General features: G+C 37.0%; 1 protein-coding gene across 4 annotated transcripts in view; it reads left to right on the top strand.

Moving 5' to 3' along the window:
* The window catches only part of LOC113659627 (vacuolar protein sorting-associated protein 13B), a 92,229-nt gene that overhangs the window by 42,733 nt on the left and 28,295 nt on the right, over positions 1-21,201 (top strand). For 2 of the 4 annotated variants that reach the window (XM_047808431.1, XM_047808432.1), the window contains exons 23-36: positions 421-548; positions 4,050-4,284; positions 4,729-4,955; positions 5,944-6,153; positions 7,978-8,146; positions 8,360-8,474; positions 8,713-8,770; positions 11,427-11,826; positions 11,919-12,036; positions 13,960-14,163; positions 14,869-14,995; positions 15,196-15,339; positions 19,052-19,712; positions 20,907-21,044. In XM_047808431.1, coding sequence (XP_047664387.1) covers positions 421-548; positions 4,050-4,284; positions 4,729-4,955; positions 5,944-6,153; positions 7,978-8,146; positions 8,360-8,474; positions 8,713-8,770; positions 11,427-11,826; positions 11,919-12,036; positions 13,960-14,163; positions 14,869-14,995; positions 15,196-15,339; positions 19,052-19,712; positions 20,907-21,044 — 2,934 coding nt within the window. Of the gene's footprint in view, positions 1-420; positions 549-4,049; positions 4,285-4,728; positions 4,956-5,943; positions 6,154-7,977; positions 8,147-8,359; positions 8,475-8,712; positions 8,771-10,164; positions 10,307-11,426; positions 11,827-11,918; positions 12,037-13,959; positions 14,164-14,868; positions 14,996-15,195; positions 15,340-19,051; positions 19,713-20,906; positions 21,045-21,201 lie in introns of all 4 variants that reach the window. The other 2 variants (XM_047808430.1, XM_027172516.2) reach the window with 1 other exon arrangement.

A 21,201-nucleotide genomic window follows, 5' to 3' on the forward strand; every position in this document is an offset into this window, starting at 1 on the left:
TCTTTTGTGTCCTTATTATTCTCATGTGTTTTTTTCCCCCTTTGATTGTTTCTGGAATTTTAACCCTCATGTGTCATGTCTTTGATGCAAAGAAAAATAGTTTTCCTTGTGAATGGTCGTCACCCAGCCTTAATTCTCAATCCCCGTTACCTCTTTCATGTTCAGCTCATTTTTTTTTTACTTCTCTATTTCTTTTCTGATTTGCGTGTTCTTACCTCATCTGTTTCTGTCTGTTTCCTGAGTAAACAAAACCTCGACATAAATGCAATATCATATTCTAAAAGGCACACACAATATTCTGCCTTGCAGCTATCAGTGTGTATTCATTTAGTCATTGTCTCCTAAATAAAAAATAATAATTTGTTTGGGTGGAGCAAATGACTGAATGTATGTTGTTTGTCTGTCTCTGCGTATCTTTAGAGTCTCGTCCTCTCTCTATTCCACTGAAGATTACAAAGTCAGCAACTGAGTGTGCATCATCTTCAGAGGAGTGGATAAAGAACCTAATCACACAGGCCTGGGATGCTGTCAAGCGTCTTACGCTGCAGGTAAACAACTACCTGGCGAAGCCATTCCATAATTCACCTTTTATCCTACAGCTCCATATTTTCACAATCAGTTATTCTATTTTAAGAATTGAGTCATTCTTAAACAGATGAATGTGTTCATATTTGGCAGAGCAGCACAAAAACCAAAAATAGGATCTCCTGCTACAGAAAGTCAGTTTCCATGGCAAATTTATGTAACACTGGTCAGTGCAGCTGCCATGCATTAATGAGGAAGATATTTTGCTTCAGACCAGGGTGAAAGTGTAAAACGTTTTCTCTAACCGGGATTAGAATTTGGGTTTAGAATAACAATAACCCAGGGTTAAGAACAGTGTTAAAAGACCATTTAATTCTTTTAGTCTTACCTCTTTGTACTCTAAGGCATCGACTTTAGGGCAGCATCTGAAACTCAGTACATAAGGGATTATCCAAAGTACAAAATACCTTCTGAGAAACGCTTGGGCCTCCATCTGAAGTGGACACAGATTAGATAAATGTTTCCTAAAACAGGGTCATTATAGTCGAACAAACCATAAATGTGTTTAAATTCATTAAATATTAAATAAAAATTACCCTCTTTGTTTAACCTTTTTTAAAAACAGCTATAACATTTAAATAAAAAAAATATATATATACCAGTCCTAAATACTTATAACCATTAACCTGTTTGATGTCTGAGAATTTTATTGTAGTCATCAAGGAACTAGACGGTGACCTTCTTAATTAAACCATTATGTGCTTTTTTTGTAACTGAAGAAAGGACGTACTATACAGTACCAAGACACAATATCATCCATAAGACCAATGCCTCAATTCCTGATCCTGGAGATTACTGAGTAATCAACAAACTTGATAATCTTATACATGCTACATCAATTATTGGTATACATATATATGCTCAAGGGGTTTAAAAAACAGTTTAAAAAGAAAAGCATCCTCAGCACTCTTTCCTCACTGTATTAATGATTTTCAGAGGGTTAGAAAATATCCTTAATCTGACACACAAAAAAACCTCTACATTAGCTACTTTTTCAAACTCTTAACTAATAAAGCTAATGTCTAAAACCTAAATCACTCAATTTTATATAATGACTTGTTTCCATATACTAGGAACAATAAAAGGGACTGAGAAAAGTGCACTGAAATGTCTCACTTACACAAATAAACCTCTCAGTCAGCTTATTGGTCCGGCGTTTATCAGCGATCATTTGAAGACTTTGGCAGTCTGTTGTGAATTTGCACTGAACCATTAGTTCCTCAGGAGCTCTTGGTTTGCACACTTATAAACTGTTGTAGAAAGGACATTCATTACTGTCCAGTGTCACCCAAATGAGGATGGGTTCACTTGAGCCTAGTTCCTCTCAAGGTTTCTTCCTCATATTATTTCAGGTGTTTTTTCCTTGCCACCGTCACCAGTGATTTGCTCATTAGGGATAGATGTTTGACATATATAGTAACTTAATTGTAAACTTAATTTTTTTTTAATTTTAGTTTTTATACTATTGTAAAGCTTCTTTGAGACAATGTGAATTGTTAAAACTACTATACAAATAAATTGAATTGAATTGAACTTTTCTCTTCAGCACACATGTAGCATCCTCCCATTGTTTCATGCTAGCATGTCAAAATAGACTATTAACCTTTTGTAAATGAAATTGAACAAAATTGATTAGATCCATTAAAAAAAATTAATTGTTTTAAATATAACCTCTTTATATTACTTAAAAGCAAGACTGAGTACATAAATAAATAAAATAAATTAAATCAATCAGCAAATTCTTTATCCTAAGTAAAAAGCAAATTCTTTATCCATCTAATATCTAAAATTATTGCTGCACTTGTCTAAATTTTATCCTTACATAATTGCTTGTCTTTGTAATCTTTTCTGGTCATATACCTCATCTGTAAATTTGTTGAGAGCAGTCAGAAAAGCTTTCTAGTGCTTACGATCAAAACAATCCTATAGGGCCCTTTAATAGAACTATAGCAGAATTTTGTTGTGTCTTTTTATGACAGGTAACATACTGGATAATATTTGTAGTCAAAATTTATATAAATTTACAACAGTTTAAGCAGCAGTTATATTCTTCGCTTTCAGGTGAATATATACAACTATAATGAATATCGGAGAGAATTCCCATGGTAGATAAAAAGGACTTAACAACATTTAAAACTGTTCATTGTATGCATGACACAACCTTTCTATTTCTGTGATGTTAGTACACCTCCTTTGCTTGATGTAAACAAAGTCCCCCACATTTGATTTTTCTCCATAACCTCCCTGTCCCTGTCTAAACAAAGTGGTGCTCCAAAACCATCAATCACCATGGAGGAGCACAGGTCCTGTGGGGAGTGAGCCATGTTTCCATCAGTTCTGGCATGCAAGTGTTCCTGTTATCACCAAAGATGCAGGTGTTTGCCTGCAATTCATCAAGCTTATTTTTTTAAAAGCTAGACTTTTTTTTTTTTAAATTATTGTTAGTGGTATGTGATTTTTTTTTAGTAACACTATGTGAAGTAACACTTCACACATTCACATCCTTCCCTGCTTCCTCCTGTGAAATGCTTTTTGAAGGCTTTTACTCCATTTTATCATTGTCCTGGATTTGAATCGAGTCTGCAATAGCCTGAACACGCAATCCAAAGAATCATACACCAAAAATATGGATTCTGGTAACTCCATTTTTGTTCAAGCTCGAATCCAGGATACTTTTCATTTCATCATTTAACTGAGAATACATAACAAATATCCACATAAAATACATACATTGTCCCTGATTGTATGCCAAAATTCACTATACACAACACACACAAACTCACTTTAATACTAAATATGAAAAAGAAAAACTTATATTAACTTTAAATGCATAAGAAATAAACAGCTGCTGGTTATCTTTAGAGACCTGCCCCAATGCCTCCCGTGCTCACTCATGTACATACACCACTTACAGAAACTTCATCTGTGGGCATGTGATAAGTTGACTGAATTTCAGAGATATGCATGAGTAGAAGCTGTACAATGTAGAAGCTGTAAGAAGTACAATATAGGCTTGTGCGTGTTTCCAAATATTTCCATGCATGTCATTATGTTCACACACCTTTGAGTGGAAAAAAAAGTATATGAAACTCTAGGATCAGCAGGTGAAATTAGATTAGAAGTGTGTGTAGGTGACAAACAAATATCCTGGAAAAGAAATCAGCTATTACAACTATTTGAAGGTTTTTCACAGACTTTCACAATCCTCAGTGTGAAAAAACAAGCTTTAAAATGTTTTATCAAATTAACAGCAATGGGACATTAATATCTGCAAAAAATGTCATTTCCCTGCAGAATGATTTTTTTAGTTTAGAAATCAACAGAACATACATTTTAGGATGGTACACGAACACTATTTATATGGTAACATAAAAGCTGATTGTCTCTCTCTCTCTCTCTCTCTCTCTCGCTCTCTCTCCATTTCTGAGTCTTATTAATTTAGGTATATGTGACCCCAATCACAGGTGGAGCTGCAGTCTTGCTGTGTATTTGTACCTAAGGACACCTTGCCATGCCCCTGCACCATAGTGTGTGGTGATATCCCAGGTACTGTGCGCAGCTGGTACCACAGCCAAGCCTCCATGCCAGGGACTCTTGTAATCTGTCTGCCCCAAGTCAGTGTGATGAGTGCTGGGCATAGGCACATGGAGCCCTTACAGGAGATTCCCTTCACTGTGCCAAAACCTGTACTGGATGAGGGTATGAAGAACACACATTTGTACAAAAATAATCCACCATGCTGTAGATATCATACATTTAATTTAGATTACATAGTAACAGTGCACACAATTACATACTGTACATACATACATACATACATACATACATACATGCATACGTACATTCAAGCAGACAAAACACACATGGTGGTGCATTCAGGGTGTGTTCTGTCTATGATCTTTCAGGACTTTCCATTAGTATGATGTGCCTTTTGATATCTCAGGAATTAAGGAAAATGAGCTGATTGGAAGATTGTGATTTGTAATTGCATGAATTGTGTTTTTTCCAAAATGTAAGTCTCTTAGGAAAAATCTGAGTCTTTAGCTCTAGCTGGTGCCAGTTTTCACTTTGTTCCCTACTGTTGATTGAAATAAGTTGCATAGATTTGTTGTGTTTTATATGTGATTCTGTGCATGTCTGTAGGTGATGCTTTCCCCTGGACAATAACAGTAGGCCAGTTCAGCATATATACATTGCTGGGCCATCAGCGCTCACTCTCTCTCCTGGAACCAGTAGGGTGTACCTCTACACTCGCCGTCACCTCCCACAAACTACAGCCAACTTCTGCTTCTCTTGACTCCAGACATGCCTTCATCATGTGCCTGCATGTAGACCTGCAACCACTTTATCTGAAGGTCTCCAATCCACAGGTACACTTTCCAAAATTCCACACTTAATAGCTAAACTGTTAATAACCTCCCCTCCAGTTGATCTTATTTTACTTATTATTTTTTTAATTTCTGTGCTTTGCTGAAGTTCAGTTCAAGACTAGCACAGAGGAAGAAGGTATATATAGCGGAATGGATTGTAGTAGAATGTTAAAATAAAATCTTAAAAAAAGATTTTAAATGAATGCCGTAACTTTATATATAACACTCTATATACACACTTTCTTTTTAGTTACCATCTATTATACATCCCCTCGTTCAGTTCTGTTCTCTCCTTTCATTCTCTGTAATGAAGATTATGTGCTGCTTGAACATTGAAAATGGGAAAAATGTCGAAATATTCTTTTCTAGAATGGTTGTAAATTTCTCTTTCATTTCAGGAACATGTAAGATCAATTGTAATTATTAATGATCATTCTCCTATTTGTTAATTAATAGTAAATCTATAGTAAATAAATCTCCTCAGTAATAAAATCAATTTGCAGTGTTTTGGATTTAGACTTTATCTGATCACTGACTATGATCATTTATGGGCTTTTGCAAGGAAATGTCAATAAAAAAGGACTTAAGAACACAGTCTAGCAACCATAGACCAGGCTTATTTTAATCTTCACAAGCGTTTACACCAGGGTTATTTTAACCTACTAAAGAGTTTACTGTTTGTAATATTTATTTCAGCTCAATTAAATTCAATTACCTTTAGTCCACCTGTGAATATAGTAAGTCAGTTCGTTATTATAATTAAGCAGCAGGCTGTACTTTAGATTTATTTAAACTTACCTGAAGTGGAAGTCAGAGAAAACGATTTCTCTGCGAAACATTAGTCGCACCATTCAGTACTTTAGACTTGTTTACAAGGATTTTGGTAAACTTTAAGTTCATGTGTCCAAACCAGGGATTCTTAATGCAGCTTAATTATAATAAATGCATAACATTTATTAATTAATAAATTAATCTTTCCTACTCTCAGGTTCAACTGTTATATGAGCTGTTTCTAAATTGGAGCAGTATTTGGGACTGTCTACAGAAAAGAGGATTCTTGTGGCATGCATCTGGCTTTCAATGGGAAACTCCTCCTCAACCTGCTGGATCTGCCTCCCCCTTCCACAGTAGTGCAGGCACCATTCCTCCTGATAACGGCAGCCTAAGTCGTTCAGCTGACCTGGGCTCCCACACAGAGGTCTGTTATATATGCATCACACACTCTTACACATCACACCTACTCCTATTGCTTACATTGCAGGGGTGGTTGTGTGTGGGTGGTCACATAAATACCTTCACATTAAAGCTGAAAGTCTGCACCTTGAGTTGCATCTAGAAAATAATAATTATCAGTAAATTAAGACCTGAGCCAGGAAAGTGCTGTTCCATTAACTCTATCAACATTTTTTAAGCTTTTGAGAAGAATATTGTCACTTGTGGTATCGAAAGTCAATCAACACAAGCAAGGAAACAAACCAGTTGTAAGCCATTTACAGATTTAACCAGCACAGCTTCGGGACCTGACGAGGCCATGTTTCTTACCAAAAGATTGCACGAATGCTATTGCAATGCAAGTATGAGACTAACTGGACTACAACACTTTCCAAGATCTTGGTGATAAAGGGGAGGTTTGATATTGGCTTATAGTTAGACAGCTGACAAGGGTCAATAATTTTGGCACATGTCTAGAGAAAAGCAATATTTCGAATAGATTTTTGATTGCTTTTGCTAGTATCTGTCTGAGTAGTGTGAGACCTTGTGATCAAATACACATATTGTAACTAGGTCTGTTTAATGGGAGAAAAGTTTTGAATCGCTCTTCTGAAGTGGTTTTATTGATTTCTACATCATTATGTAATCTAATGTTCAGTTAATACTCTGCTAATACTATGACCTGTCAAATATTCTCAATTTTGTCTTTGAAAAACCTCAAAAAGAAATCTAGAAATCTGTTATCTGTCAAGGTGGATATGCTGATAAATATGCTGATCATGTTGTAGAGAATTGAAATACTATAAATTTTCCTTTGCTGTCACCATTAAATTCAAATTTTCTAGGGGTCTGTTTAAAGGTGTTTGTGAGGTCGTAATACCATGGTGCTATTTTTTCCCTCTAATATTCTTTTAAGTGGAGCTACATTATCTGTCTGTAACAGATCTTTGACTTCAAGTGTCACCTGATCGAGTTAATGATCTGTGGGGTCAGATAGTGAAGCAATCAAAGTAAACCAAGTAAATTTTCAATACCTATGCTGATCTAAATGGTCTTTTCCTGGTTCTAATCTGATTCGTTATATAATGTCTCCTGACTTGAACATTCTACTGTTTCTATCTTAATTGTATATTTCCTAAGTTTTCCCACACCACTCCATTGCTGTGATCTATACACTGGGTTTCTTTTCCTGTACGCATCAGATTAAAAACGCTGATGGTTGACAACAAAGCCAAAAACAGACCAGCACCCACTTTGCAAACCACACACTGCACCACGCTCCCTCTGATTCCTTTGCATTGCTTGACTGGTTCCAGCCTCTCTCAGGGTATAAGGATGTCATGCATCAAGACTCTACTCTATTTGGGCACCTAGGTGGTGAAATGTATTTTCATTTACTTAGATATCCAAACAGCAGGCCGGAATACCTAGCTTGTCCGGAAGTGCTTATGTTAGCAATTTGTTTTGCTATATTATCTCCAATTAGACTTTTAGACATACATTTTTAGTCTGCGACCCAGTAAAAAAGTATCAGGGAATATTTATTGATGGTGACATCAAAGCACTTCTTTCTACAAGTTGCTCTCTATAAAGACATCTGCCATAAATGTAAATATGCAAATGCTTCTTAATTGTGATGTGTGCTTTTGGCATTGTTGATGGGTTAAAAACTGACAGCTGAGGTGAGTTAGTCTAGAATTAACAAAGTCGTATACTATTAGGATGAAATACCTGCAGCCTACAGTGTTGTCTAAATACATACTGTAAATATGGGTTATTTTAATGAAAATGTAATGACTCTGTTACTCAGGGTGAATCTGTGCCAACTGGTGAAGACCCTTCCTTCTGTGAGCCTCTAACTCTAGAGCAGAAGACGAGCACAATTGGTGGGTCCAGTGGGAAGGTTAGCTTGTGGATGCAATGGATGCTGCCCAAACTGACGGTTAAACTGTTCGCTCCAGACCCAACAACAAAGACAGGTAAAAGAGACAGTCTGTAGTGTGCCATCACTGAATATCTACACATATAACACATTAACGATGCAGGCCATGTGGTGTTAGTGTTCAGAGGCCTTGCCTATTTGCTCATTATCTTAGAATGTTCAGGTAAATTTAGCATGCCTTTCTAATGATATAGTGATTGGAAAAAGAAAGTACACATTTACAGATAGTGTTGTGTGTGTTTGTTTACAGAGATCTGTGTGCTCGGTGAACTGGAGGATCTAAGTGCCTCGGTGGACATGCAAGACGTGTACACCAAACTGAAATGTAAAGTGAGCAGCTTCAACATTGACCATTACAGAAGCAGGTAGGACACATGGGAAGAATGGGAAATATAGAGTATGTGAAAGAAAATGAATCATGTACTATATTGACAGTGTTTGTATTAGTTGCTCACTTGAGTTGCATTGTTTGGCTAGAAAACAGATTTTTAAACACTGTTTCCATGACTTCAATATTTTAAGGAGTGCTTTAATGAATAAGTGCGAAGTTGTAGATGAGCATGTGTGCTGAGTTTGTGTGATGAGATAGGCTTTATGTTCTAGACCAGGTGAGGCTGACTGTTTTGAAGGCGTGATTCTGCAGTGCAAGGAGAAAGCAGTGGTGAGATCCTGCAGCTACAGAACATGCTGCTAAACTAAGACATTACAGAGGAACAGACACAGTTATTCTGCAGCATAAAAGGTCAATTTTAAGCAGCAGTGTGTATTACAGAGCTGGTCCCAAGCACAGACTGCAAATGTGCTGCAGACTGACTGCAGAAAGTTCCAAAGATACATTGCAATGTTTTGTCTCCTGTGTGGTTCTCCCTGTACCTCCTCTGATTGGCTGAGATGGTTCATGTAATTGATTGCTGATTGATTCTCATGGTTCTGGGTAAAGCTGGGTGGTATTGCTTATTATTGAAACTTACATGGTGGTGTATACTGCTTACAATCCCATCATGTTTGCTTGTTAGTATTATATAATTATTAGTATTTATAATGAGTTTAAATGTGATTGGTTGATTCTGAACACATTCCTAATTATAAAACGGTGTGCAGACTTGGGCAACCAGGTTATTGTACATTTTTATTCACCCCGAAAAAAAATATTCTTATTGTTTTCCACTTTAATATATTGGCTGCAATTTCACAAAAAAAGTTGGAAAAGCATCTGACATGATTTATCTTGGTTTATTTTATTTTTTACAGAACAAAAACCTTTTATTTTAACAAGGTGGGGTTGAAGTTTTATAGCAACTGTAATCTAGAATTGCTTAGTAAAGACAAAAAAATTGCACTTTCTTTCTAGTACTGGCAGTGGCATTCAGTGGTGGCTTTCAGCATCACCATTAATGTTATTTTCATTGGGATAGGCCCACAAAGATGTAAAATCAATTTCTGCTTTTGAGGTCAAATTTTTTCAGCCTTCTTTTATCCAGATGGAAAAAGTACCATTTCCATATGATTGTTAAATATATACATACAGGCCTAATCTTAAGCAGACACCTTTTAAGTATTCTTTTGTAAAATACACATATTAATGAGCACAAAGCATTCTCTATTTACTTTGACAGAATCTGAGAGCACTCATGAAGTCTAGAGATGAGAAGGAATAGTAATATTTGAGGTCAGAACTTTTGCAGAGATGATTCCAGACTTGTATGTTAATTGGCTCCCATTTCACTTGGGAGAAAATGCCTGATGTCTTGGAGAAATTTTGAGTGTTCCTACACTAGATCTGTAAAGATTGCTGAGTCAGGAAAAGAATCAGATTACACGTTATTGAGTACCGTAATATGTAGGGATAAAATAAAAATAAAAAATCACACTTAAAATCACATCAAATTTGTATTCGACTTCTCCGGTGGCCGTTGTAAGCATTTTGCTGTGGAAATTGTCATGTGGATGTCTTTCCATCTTTCCGTCCCTTTCGGCATCTTCTATTACAAATGAATTAAAATCTTGTCTTCCCCCCCCCTTTTTTTTTCTTCTAACCTTGCATTGGGGTTCTAGTGGGAAGGCTGGTCCCATGTGGCCAGGTGTGTGTAGCGGGGTGCTGCTGTCCTGCACAGACAAACTGAACCGACGTACCCTGCTGCTCCGCCAAGCCAAGCACCAAGACCCCTTCAGCCACTTCTCTGCCTTCTTTTCTCCTGTAAGCGCTTCTGTCTCCCCTCTGTTTTGACATTATTAGAGTTTACAACAGCCTCCACACCCTCACAAACACCGACGACTGAACGTTTGAGGTTGAGCTGTACACCATTTCAGCCAGTTTTTAAGTCTTTTGGCTAATCTATTGTGTTTTGTACGAGATTCAAGTCTCATACATTTGTGTGTGTTTGTGTGTGTACAGGAGGCTGCTGAATGCTCAGTTTCCTTAATAAGCATCTAATTCATCTTTTGAAATTTTGTTTTTCCTTTACAAGATCGTATCAAAATCTGTGTATGAGAAATTTGACAAAAATAACAATACTAATATTAATAATAATAATAATAATAATAATAATAATAATAATAACCTTCACAAGGGTGATAATGAAGTTAATAATGATTATTATTGGAATTTTACTTTTAATTTTATTGTTCAGGAGTTTTTAAGGAGGTAATTTAAGGAGTAGTTTGACACCATTTTTTGGTTTTATTGCTGGCAATCCTAGGACATAAAATCAATTTGTATAAGAACAACAAAAATCTGAATATTATTATATAATAACGTAAGCATAAAAAATAGCATTACATCTTAAACTCTTTGCCATAAGGATATCTGAAAGTTAGAAATGTAAGAAAAGTTTGTGATGTTTCTTGCAACCACTGTTGCATCATTGACCTTCTATTTGTTCAGAGAAGGCACAGCATTTTACATTAACATCAGTACAAACATGCATATTCACTGTACAAATAAAAGGTCGCAGATGCAAGATATTTATTCTATATTTGGGCATTTAAAAAGACTGAAATTACTGGTTTTGTTCAGCTTTGTTGATTTTACTCAGATTTGACTATAAATTTAATAATCTTTTAAATTATTATTTATTATCTTATTACTTACCAAATCATAAAGAAATACAGAACCTTTATAAGGGCTCACAAACTCTTCAAATTCTAATAACTTTGAAATATATCAGCTAATTATAGTTGTTGCTCAGCTTTATCCAGATTATATATTAGTGTAACTTCACTGTCTATATTGAATTCAATTGTTTCATGTCTTACTGTGTCTCGGTGCCTCATATTGACATTTGATTTGGCTTATATGTGGTTTCCTGGATGAACAGATGGCAGCAAAGGCTTTGGAAGCATGTCAGCAGCCTCATGGCTTTCTGTCACTGACATACACCCAAGCTGTGACCTGCAATGTCCTCCATAAACTAACAGCACGTCAGGAGACAGCAGGACCTCAGAGGTTGAATAGTGGTGGGTCTGATGGCTCCCCACAGCATCTGCACGAAATCTTGCTGACTACTCAGCCGTTTGACCTGGTGCTCTCATGCCCCCTTCTGGCCAGCATAACCCGGGTGTTCCACACAGTCTCGCCTCCACCTTCCAGATGGGCGTTCAAGGACTGCCGGTCAGCTGGCCAGCCAATGAGGGGCTGTGCCTTCTCTTCAAGCAGTCTGCCACTCATCTATGTCAATACCAATATGATCCGAGTCTTCTGCCCCCTTCAGGACAGCAGTGAGCACCAAAATATCTGGATTTATTCTTCATAATGTATTTAATAAGACATCTGCAGAGTGTGATTGATGATTTATTGTGTGGGTATGCAGGTTCTCACCTGAAGGAGAAGACAGAGGACACACTTGTCCTCAAGATAGGGTCAGTCTGCGTGGCTCCTCAAGCAGATAATCCTCTCACCCGAACAATACTGCGAAAAGATATCTACCAGTGAGTACACCTCATACACTCAACCCTACAAGGTCATCTATCAGTGAGTGCCACATGCACACCATATTATCTACTAGATTCTCTACTTTCTCTGCATGATTGTATATACAATTGATTGGTTTATATTTCACTTAATCGATTGATTGGTGAAACACAAATCTACAATAACTTACAATGCTAAAAAAAAGTACTGAAGAAAAACAAACAGCATGCAGTTCATTAGGACTTGAAATTGCTTGTGCTAGCTAGCTCTACAGCTACAAAACACATTGCATAATTTAATGTCGCACTAAATTTCTTTTATTACTAACTATACTGCAATTTGGGACTGTCAGGATACTGTGATCACTGTTTTATGTTTTTGTAAATAGCTTATTGCTAATGCTGCTGCCTTATGTCCAAAAGGATAAAGATGATAAATGTCAGTTATTGCTAATGCAGATACTTTCTTAAAGTGCAATTGAGGTTTTATGACACTGCATATTGGTAAATAGGTTATAGTATATTTGGATGCATCAGTGAAAATGGTCTTTTGTCTTTCTTAGAAATATCTTTCTACAATATTAGCTTATTTTTCTAAATGTCCAATCTATATTAAATGCATTATTCTGCAGTGGCATTCGCCTGTTGAATAACCTACATTTTAAACATCACAGTTTGTTAACCTTTCTATTAAGCTTTTATACTTCAATCTCCCTTCCAAAATCTCATGACCAAACCAAAGTACAACATTAAGTATAGACATTGGTAGTCCATCAGTATGTGGACTGGTGAGTATCTTCACACCCGCTTCAGATATCTTGTGCAAACTCGAGTATTATATTTGAATTCCACACCTCATCTTGTTGGAGGTAAGCTCTATTTAAGCCTGAGCCTTTCTCTATGATGTGTTCCCTAGTCATCAGACAGTCCCTCGGTTTCTGGTTGTCAAAGGTTCCAAAATTGTCTACTGTATATACATTACTAGATGGATGTTTAGCAGTACTATATAGCATTTAACAAACACTGGAGGGCTCTGTGAAAGTCTGAAATGAAGAGCCAGGTATCCATATATCTCACACTGAACAATAATGCCTTAGGCTTTAGTGGCACAAGTATATTTGAGAACTTTTTGATTTTAAGATGCCACTAAGGAAATTCACACCTGAGGACAATGCCCCATTTTCTTTGCTGTGTCATAAACTGGGCTCCAACTGGGGTTCCACATAGCAGAAGAGGCACAACAAGACAGCTTTTTGTGTGGAAGGAAAATTCAACACTTGGCAAGACTGGGAGCTCACACTTCTTGTCAGTACAGATGGTAGCACAGCATTTCTTCCCACCAAGAATTCTTCCATGTTGGGTTTAACGAATGGTCCGTCTTTGGCCAATCTGCTCTCACCTCCAGGGTTTTAGACTTTTTTTCAGAGGTTCTGTTTATGTGCACACTGTTTATGTGCACATATTGGGACCATGATGGCTGGGGGCATCTAGACTGCTGCCTTTGCTAAGATCTGGTGAAGTGGTTGGCATAGACTGTGATTTCCTAGTAAGCCATATCTATAGAGCTTCATCCTATCTTTTCATCAAACCTTTTTATCATTGTTAAATGGACACTACAGTAGGGACAAACAAGGTTTTGGGGCCTTTAGAACATCCAAAAGCTGCATTAGCTCCTTGTTACACAGCCTTGAGTGACTAGGCTGCTATTCTTTCTCTATGCTCAAAAAATTGAGAAGAGGTATTTCAAAGAAATTGGTGACTGTTAAGCAACTGCTATTGGAAACATTAATGACTGCCATCCAACAAGCCTACTGAAGTAAAGAAGGGCATATCCCATTTTGATATTCTGTGATGAAAGCAAGAAAGGGAATCATTTAATCAGAATCATTATTACATTTTGATCACTTCTCTACTAACCCTGCTCTTTTTTTATTTATTTAGAAGAGCATTGAATCTGGGTGTTCTGCGTGACCCAGGGTCAGAGGTTGAGGATCGACAGTACCAAATCGACCTCCAGAGCATCAATATTGGAACTGCACAATGGGGACAGCTTCAGCCTCAGGGAGAAGGAACGAAGGGTAGCACACCACCTGAAGGTGAAAGAAGTTCTCAGAATCCAGCACTGGAGTGGAACATGGCTAGCAGGTAAAACTCACACCATCTATTCCACACCTTTATAGTTGATTGTCAGGTTGGCAGGTCTTTCATATTTTAGCCAGTTAACATGGAGCTTTCAGGAATCATGGCCACAGTTTGTATATACTTCAACAAAACATTAAATGCAGTATCACTGCCCATATTTTAGCATTTTGTTTGTGCTGGAAGGTCCCCTTATTTAGCTGATTCAGATCCATGTATTACAGTAAAATGTTCTTTTTGTGCGGAGCTATTATGACTTTATTGATAATTATGTCATTTAAATGTGGAGTTCATTCACCACTCATCATATAACATGCACTGACTATTTTTTCTTTTTCTTTTCTTTTTTTTTTTCGAAATCTGTGTATTCATGTAGCTTTCTAATCAGTTGATCATGTAGCAGACACTGCATCTTCTTCATTTTGTACAATTTGATGGATATGTACGCTTGTAAATTTTATATACATATTCTCTCTAGAATGTTTAAATTTAGTGGCAATAATAAGGCCATCAGCAGTAGGAACATCTACTGGCAACATCAGAGGACACCACTTTGCAACTTGCAGTGATTAAATAGCTGCTTTTTTTGTAGATAGTGTTAACCATTAAACTTTAATTTGTTGATGCCAATCAATATTTTCAAGCATGTTCTAGTATTCATACTGGCTACAGTTCAAGATGGATTTCTTGCATCTGTGTGTCTGCTTTTAGCATCAAGAAGCACCAGGAGAGGAGAGCAATCCTCACTCCTATCCTGACCGACTTCTCCATACGCATCACTGCTGCTCCTGCCATCATCTACAGTAAACCTGTCACTTCTGACAACAGTGCAGTGGAGGTACATACAGGAAAATGTTTTGTTTTGTGTGTGAACAGTCATTTAGACCTTGTCTATACACAGCGATATTGAAACATTTCTACATTTCTAAATTTCTTCCTATAGTATCTCAACTCTGTAAGGGCTCACCTAGGGGCTTCCATGGTGTTTTCACCCGTTTTACAATTTGTCTTTATTTTTCTTTCTTGCTATTTCTGCAGGATATTGTGGTGTGTGGACACAGTTTGGAGTTGAATGTCACATCAGCCCTGGAGATGTTTCTAAGTTTGTCTCAGGTGCAGCTCATCCAACAACTGATCCTTTCCAACATGGTTATTTTTGGATCTTCAGAAAAAAACACAGAGGTAAACAACAGTACATAATTACAGAGTACCTTCTACAAACAAAAACAAAACAGGATATGACCAGGGGTCTATAACCCAAAGATTTAAGCAACCTACTTTTTTTCAATTATAGATTTATCATGTGGTTCTAAATTAACATTTGAATATTTTATTATGTCAGTAACGTACATTCAGTCCCCTCCATAACTACTGGGACAGCAAGGCCAATTCTTTTGGGTTTTTTTCTATAAAAAGAATGAATTTGTGTTAAAGTTCAAAAGATTATCAGAAGATGAATTAGACAGTCTTGAACATGGTTATTTCCTTCAATGCATGTTCAATCGAGTTAAAGACCACATGAACTTAACCTTCCACTTTTTTCCCCTCTGTTTTGCTTCATTGGTTTGCTGCATGTTGATGTTTCTGCACTTTACTGTAAATTGGCACACACAATGTTTTTGAATTCTGACTTCTGAATTCATTCTACTACTACCATCATTATTTCCAAAAGCTGCCATGCATGTGCAGACCACCACACTACCTCAATCATGCTTGACCGATGAGTTCATACGTTTGGATCGACCAAAGAATAATCATTCAGAACTATTTGGTTAAGAAGCTAATTGTTAAAGAAATCAGTCTAACAGGGCAAATGCTGTGGTATTGAGATACAATGATACAGACGAGCCTGGTTTATATTTATTACAAATAATGTACTTATTTTTGAAAGTGGTATAAAACTGGTACAGTATCTGAGCTTCCAGTATGTTAGACGGTGACATGAGAGGTTTTTAAACTTCAGACACTAACTGCAATAGAAAAGCTGGTTAGTGTTGAATAATATACAAGTATGTGATTTTAGACTCTGAGTTAATTTGTTTCATGGATATAGATGAACTATGCTAGTGCAATGCGTCCAAATTTATTTTTGTCAGCAAATCTTAAAAAAAAAAATTTATACATAGATAAAAATTGAAAGCCAACCAGCTTTGCACACTGTTTGTTGTAGCTTTTAACTTATTCTTCCTGTCAGATTTTCCCATGGTTTGTTCAGGTTGGTTGGATGACATTTGAATAGTCCCACAGATTCTTGATTGGATCACAGTCTCGAACGACCATTGTGGAATGTTCATTGGTCTTGGTGATTGAGATCATTGACCTGTTGAAAGGTGAACTTTCTCGAGTTTAATTTGGCAGAGTCAATTAGGTTGTCTCTCTGTATCTCCCTGTATTTTGCACCACCCACCCATCCTCTGTTTAATTTTGATGAGATCCCCGACTGAGGAATAACAATCCGCACTGAGGGGTTCTTCTAGTCCGTACTTAAATGTCGGAATGGTATTTGTTGATTAATGGGTAGTGTTAAGATGTTAAGATAAAGTCTTTTTTTAACCAAAAAGCTTAATTTTTGTCTCATCTCACCGCAAATTCTTAGCCAAGATTTTAGTTGGGCCACAAATGATTTTGGAAAACCTCAGACATAGATACTCTTCTGTACAAGCCAGCTGTGTGCAGGGCTTTTAATATCATTTTCTTGTACACCTTCATTCCAGAACACTGTTGCTCCTTCACAAGTCCTCTTGTTTCTCCGATTCTGAGGTCTCTAGGATGTCTTTGTCTTGGCATTTTTACAAAAGCGATCAAACATGCTTCCTTTCCATATCCAATTTCTTGAACATTATCTTTTCGTTATTTTCTGTTCTGTGTATGTCTGCAGGTTTGTTAAGAATATAACACAGCATTTTTTTTATTTGCCCTGGGATAGCCTCCTTACTTTACAGGGAGCACTCTGAGTTGCATTTCTGTCACTATGCTCACTTTTTTCCAAACATACAGTATTTCCCCAGCCGTGTTGCTGTTTGTCAAGCTGTAACCAAGGCTGCCCACTCTATGACCTAATTGGGGTTTGCTGTTTCAGATGTGAGCGTGATGTAGTGTCTGAATGTCTTTTGTTTTTTGTTGAAAAAACAGTGTTTCCTTTGTGCTTTGAGGTTATGTCCTTAGGAGATCATTTGTAATTGAATCTTACTTCTGAACCATGGTTAAGGAGGTATTGGTTGGTTCAGGCCATGTGGTTTGCAGTGGAATTTCCTTTAGCATTCACATTCCTCTCCTTTTGTTGAGTTGTCTGATGCACAACAAATACAAAATAATCAAAATCTTATGCTTAAATCTCTCCAAATTTTTGCTATAGAACAATTGTTTTTTTTTAGATGTTTCTTCTTGAGAAGCTTTTTTTTGTAGCTGGATTCCCAAGATCCAAAGTTAACACTGCTATGTGAAGCCGACTTCTTCATGAGAAGGATATCATACACTGCTTAAAGAATTCAATAAATTTAATATTACCCTTTTATTGTGTGTGCGTGCATAACTGCCACTGGAAACAGTTCCCTTGCATTTTTTAATTTATTGACTATCTATTTTCAAATTTTTTTAAGGATCGCTCAAAAACAGGCTGATCTTGTCCACTGGCTAATGTGTGTGTATTCAGGCATTTGTTTGTGTGTGTTTTGATATGGATGGCTGTGTACAAACACACCTGGGGTAGTCTCAGTGTGGCCTTCTGTGAGGTCCATGTGACTGGCTAGAGGTGAAAACACACTGTCGTCCCAGAGAACAGGTGTGAACTGGGCTTCAATGTTTTAGATTAAAAGAAATCTCTGGAACCACTGTTGCCAGAGTGACAGGAAACACCTTTCTCCACAGTTTCAGAAGATTGGGTGTATGTTTTGTATATGTAGATAAAAAAAGTTTAAAGCCTCTATCCATTCACCTGACCACACTTGTTGTGCGATATCAAAGAGTCCTAATCACTTTGCAAGTAAATTAGAGCTTGATGATGTAGGTAGTAAAACATGCATCTGTAGCAATTTTTTCTGTGTTTATTATCTAATGTCCTCTTGACACCACAAGGGTCATTTCGATGCACTTATCCCAGTTTTATACATTAATAAATACAAATATAAATGACCTTTTTAAGCATTTAATTTCTCTGATTAGCCCATTTGTCTGCTGAAAATAAATACTTGATGAATCAGTTGCCCAGGAATTTGTAAAGATTGCAAAGTGTATGTGGCATAAATGTGCATAATCCACCAGGGATAATAAAAAAAATCAAAAAACATATATGCATCTTGGCCAATTCTTCCAAAGGGGACCTCAGTTAACAGAATGGTGCACAATGGCACTTTTGGGTTGACCAGCAGAGTCACCAGCTGACATTTGTGACCTGTCACACACCATTGGTGAACATTACCTCAAATGCCCAGCCAATAGAATTATGCTATGAGATGGTTTAGTGTTTTATCCTGGCCCATATGCCCAGCCTTGAGATTAGGGTGAGTAGGGAACAGGAGTTTCTACAGCTCTTTGACTCTAACAACAGGTTTCTCTCTTTGCAGTATCAAATAACCAGCATATAACTTGTCAGTTATATAGAGTACTATATGTTAAAATTTTAATGAAGGAAAAAGTTATTGTGCTGTAATTGAGCACAGAAAATATCAGCAAGAATCACAGTAAATGCAAAAAAATATTTTAATATATTTTTAATTACTTTAATTCTTTTGTAGTGCCTACTTGACTAATGTGCTTTTACTTTTCTTCCTCTGTGTGTGTGTGTGTGTGTGTGTGTGTGTGTGTGTGTGTGTGTGTGTGTGTGTGTGTGTGTGTGTGTGTGTGTGTGTGTATGTGTGTGTGTCGCATGTATGGGGTTTGTGTTTTACATGTGTAGAAGCACAGGAAGAACCTTCAACGTGGAAATGTGTGTGCTGCAGGATATGTGGAGTCTTCAAGGATGGGGACTGTGCCCTGTGGGCAGGACAGTGGCTTTGGCAGTGACAGTGAACACCTGCGCTTTGCTCATTATGACCAACACAGGTCCACTAGCCATCGACAACTAACATGCCTTTCCCGTCAGCCTACCATCATCAAGAATCTGTCCTTCATACCTTTTGACATCTTTCTCACTGCCGGCAGCCTCAATCTCATGACTTATATAATGACCCACGATTCAGCATCAACTGTAGAACCCACTGAACATACACACAAGAAATTCCCCAACATAACTAAGAAAGATTCAGAACATGTAGAGCCTCAGATACCTGAGCCTGTCACAGCGGGAGATCTGCTCAATACTTCTTCAGGAGCAGAGTTTGTCATGTCTGATGGGTTGTCCTCACCTAGCAGAGAACATGTAAGGCAAACACTGGGTATTACTGTTGTTAGACAGCCTGGGAGACGAGGTGTAGAAGGAGGCCTGTTGCAGCCGCTTCTTTTCCTGCAACTCACTCAGCCATCAGTCCTTCTCAGCTGCCACCAGCGCAGACAGCGTCTAGAGCTTTCACTTTTTGACCTCACAGTGAAGGGAGTTGCCTCTGATAACACCTACCTGGGTAGGCTGCCTTAATTCTTACTTCATTTTAATGAAACAGAGTTCTCTGATCTAGTCTTTTTTTCCCAGCTCAGCTTACGTGCAACCAATGCAGGGAGTAGCTCAATTTCTGAATGATTGCTATAGGTTATAATGTGAGTCGCTCTGGATAAGGGCATCTGCTAAATGCTGTAAATGTAATGTAATGTCTCTGTTCTTAAGCCTGATTTCTGCTTTTTTCCAAGAAGGCTTTCAACACTCAGCAGCTCCACATTGCAGGCCAGTAAGGGCTCTGACCTTTTGTGCTACGCTCCCAAAAACGACATTAATTAAAGGGTTTATTAAAGGGTTGGATCAAAGTATTAGGTTATTTCTATTAGTTACTATACTGAAGTGGAAGCAATATTTATCTATTTATATAGGTTTTTATGCAAATGTAAAAAAAGGCCAAATGTATCTAATATTTCTTATAAGATTCTACAAATTAAATATAAAATAATTTTTGTATAATTTTAAAAATGTTTGTAGAACATTTTCATTTGTTTACTTTTAATATGGGCAGATAATTTTTGTAGCATTTTAGAAATAAATGCTTAAAATGAATATCTTGAAATTAGTCATGTCTATAAATAAATGTAATTAAAATGCTGGATAAATGTGTTTACAAGATGTTTTGCGGTGTAGTAATATAGTTATATATTGCCTATCAGTATCAGTTTATCTTCACTGCTCTGCTGTTAATATAGTTTAACAAATGCCATTCAAATTTAAAGCATAATAATATGGGGATGAGGGCTGCTGGAATCTGACAAATTGAATATGTTTTGTAAATGTAACTACAAAAAGTATATATTTATATGTGATTAAAAATACTACTAGACTGTGGACAGAATGCTGAGACTGCATTCAAGGTGAATTTGTAACTCCCAATTTACTTACAATTTACTTGTAAAACCCACAGAAAATGAGCAGAATACAAGTTTGTATTTTTTATTTATTATTTAGAATTTTTTATTTATTTATTTATTTTTATAGTAACTTCACCCTAGACATTATCACTTACAAGGCACCACAAGCTCAGGAGAGTTGATAGGAATATAAAAATATTTTAGCATAGTGTGGGAAACAATTTTAATTCTAATTTGGTTCGCAATCTATCTTTGTTTCTTTCCTTCCTTTTAATCATTTCTGTATTTTTACTTTCTCTGATTCTTAGACACAGGAAAATCTCTGCCAGAATCTCTAGACTATAGTGTTTTTTGGTTAGAGACAGTGGCGGGAGAGGTAGACAGCAGGACCGGAATCCCTCCTCCTCTTCTCTCTCTCTGCATCAGAGACTTCCTCAACGGGCCAGGTGGGGTTTTACACACACACACACACACACACACACACACACACACACACACACACACACCCTTCCTCATGCCTTCTGCTACAGCAGATTACACTGTTCATTCTACCATTTTGAAGCCAAACACTGTCTGAATAAATGAGCACATTTGATCGTGCTT

Source organism: Tachysurus fulvidraco, chromosome 25 (assembly GCF_022655615.1).
Source record: "Tachysurus fulvidraco isolate hzauxx_2018 chromosome 25, HZAU_PFXX_2.0, whole genome shotgun sequence".
Lineage (NCBI taxonomy): Eukaryota > Metazoa > Chordata > Actinopteri > Siluriformes > Bagridae > Tachysurus > Tachysurus fulvidraco.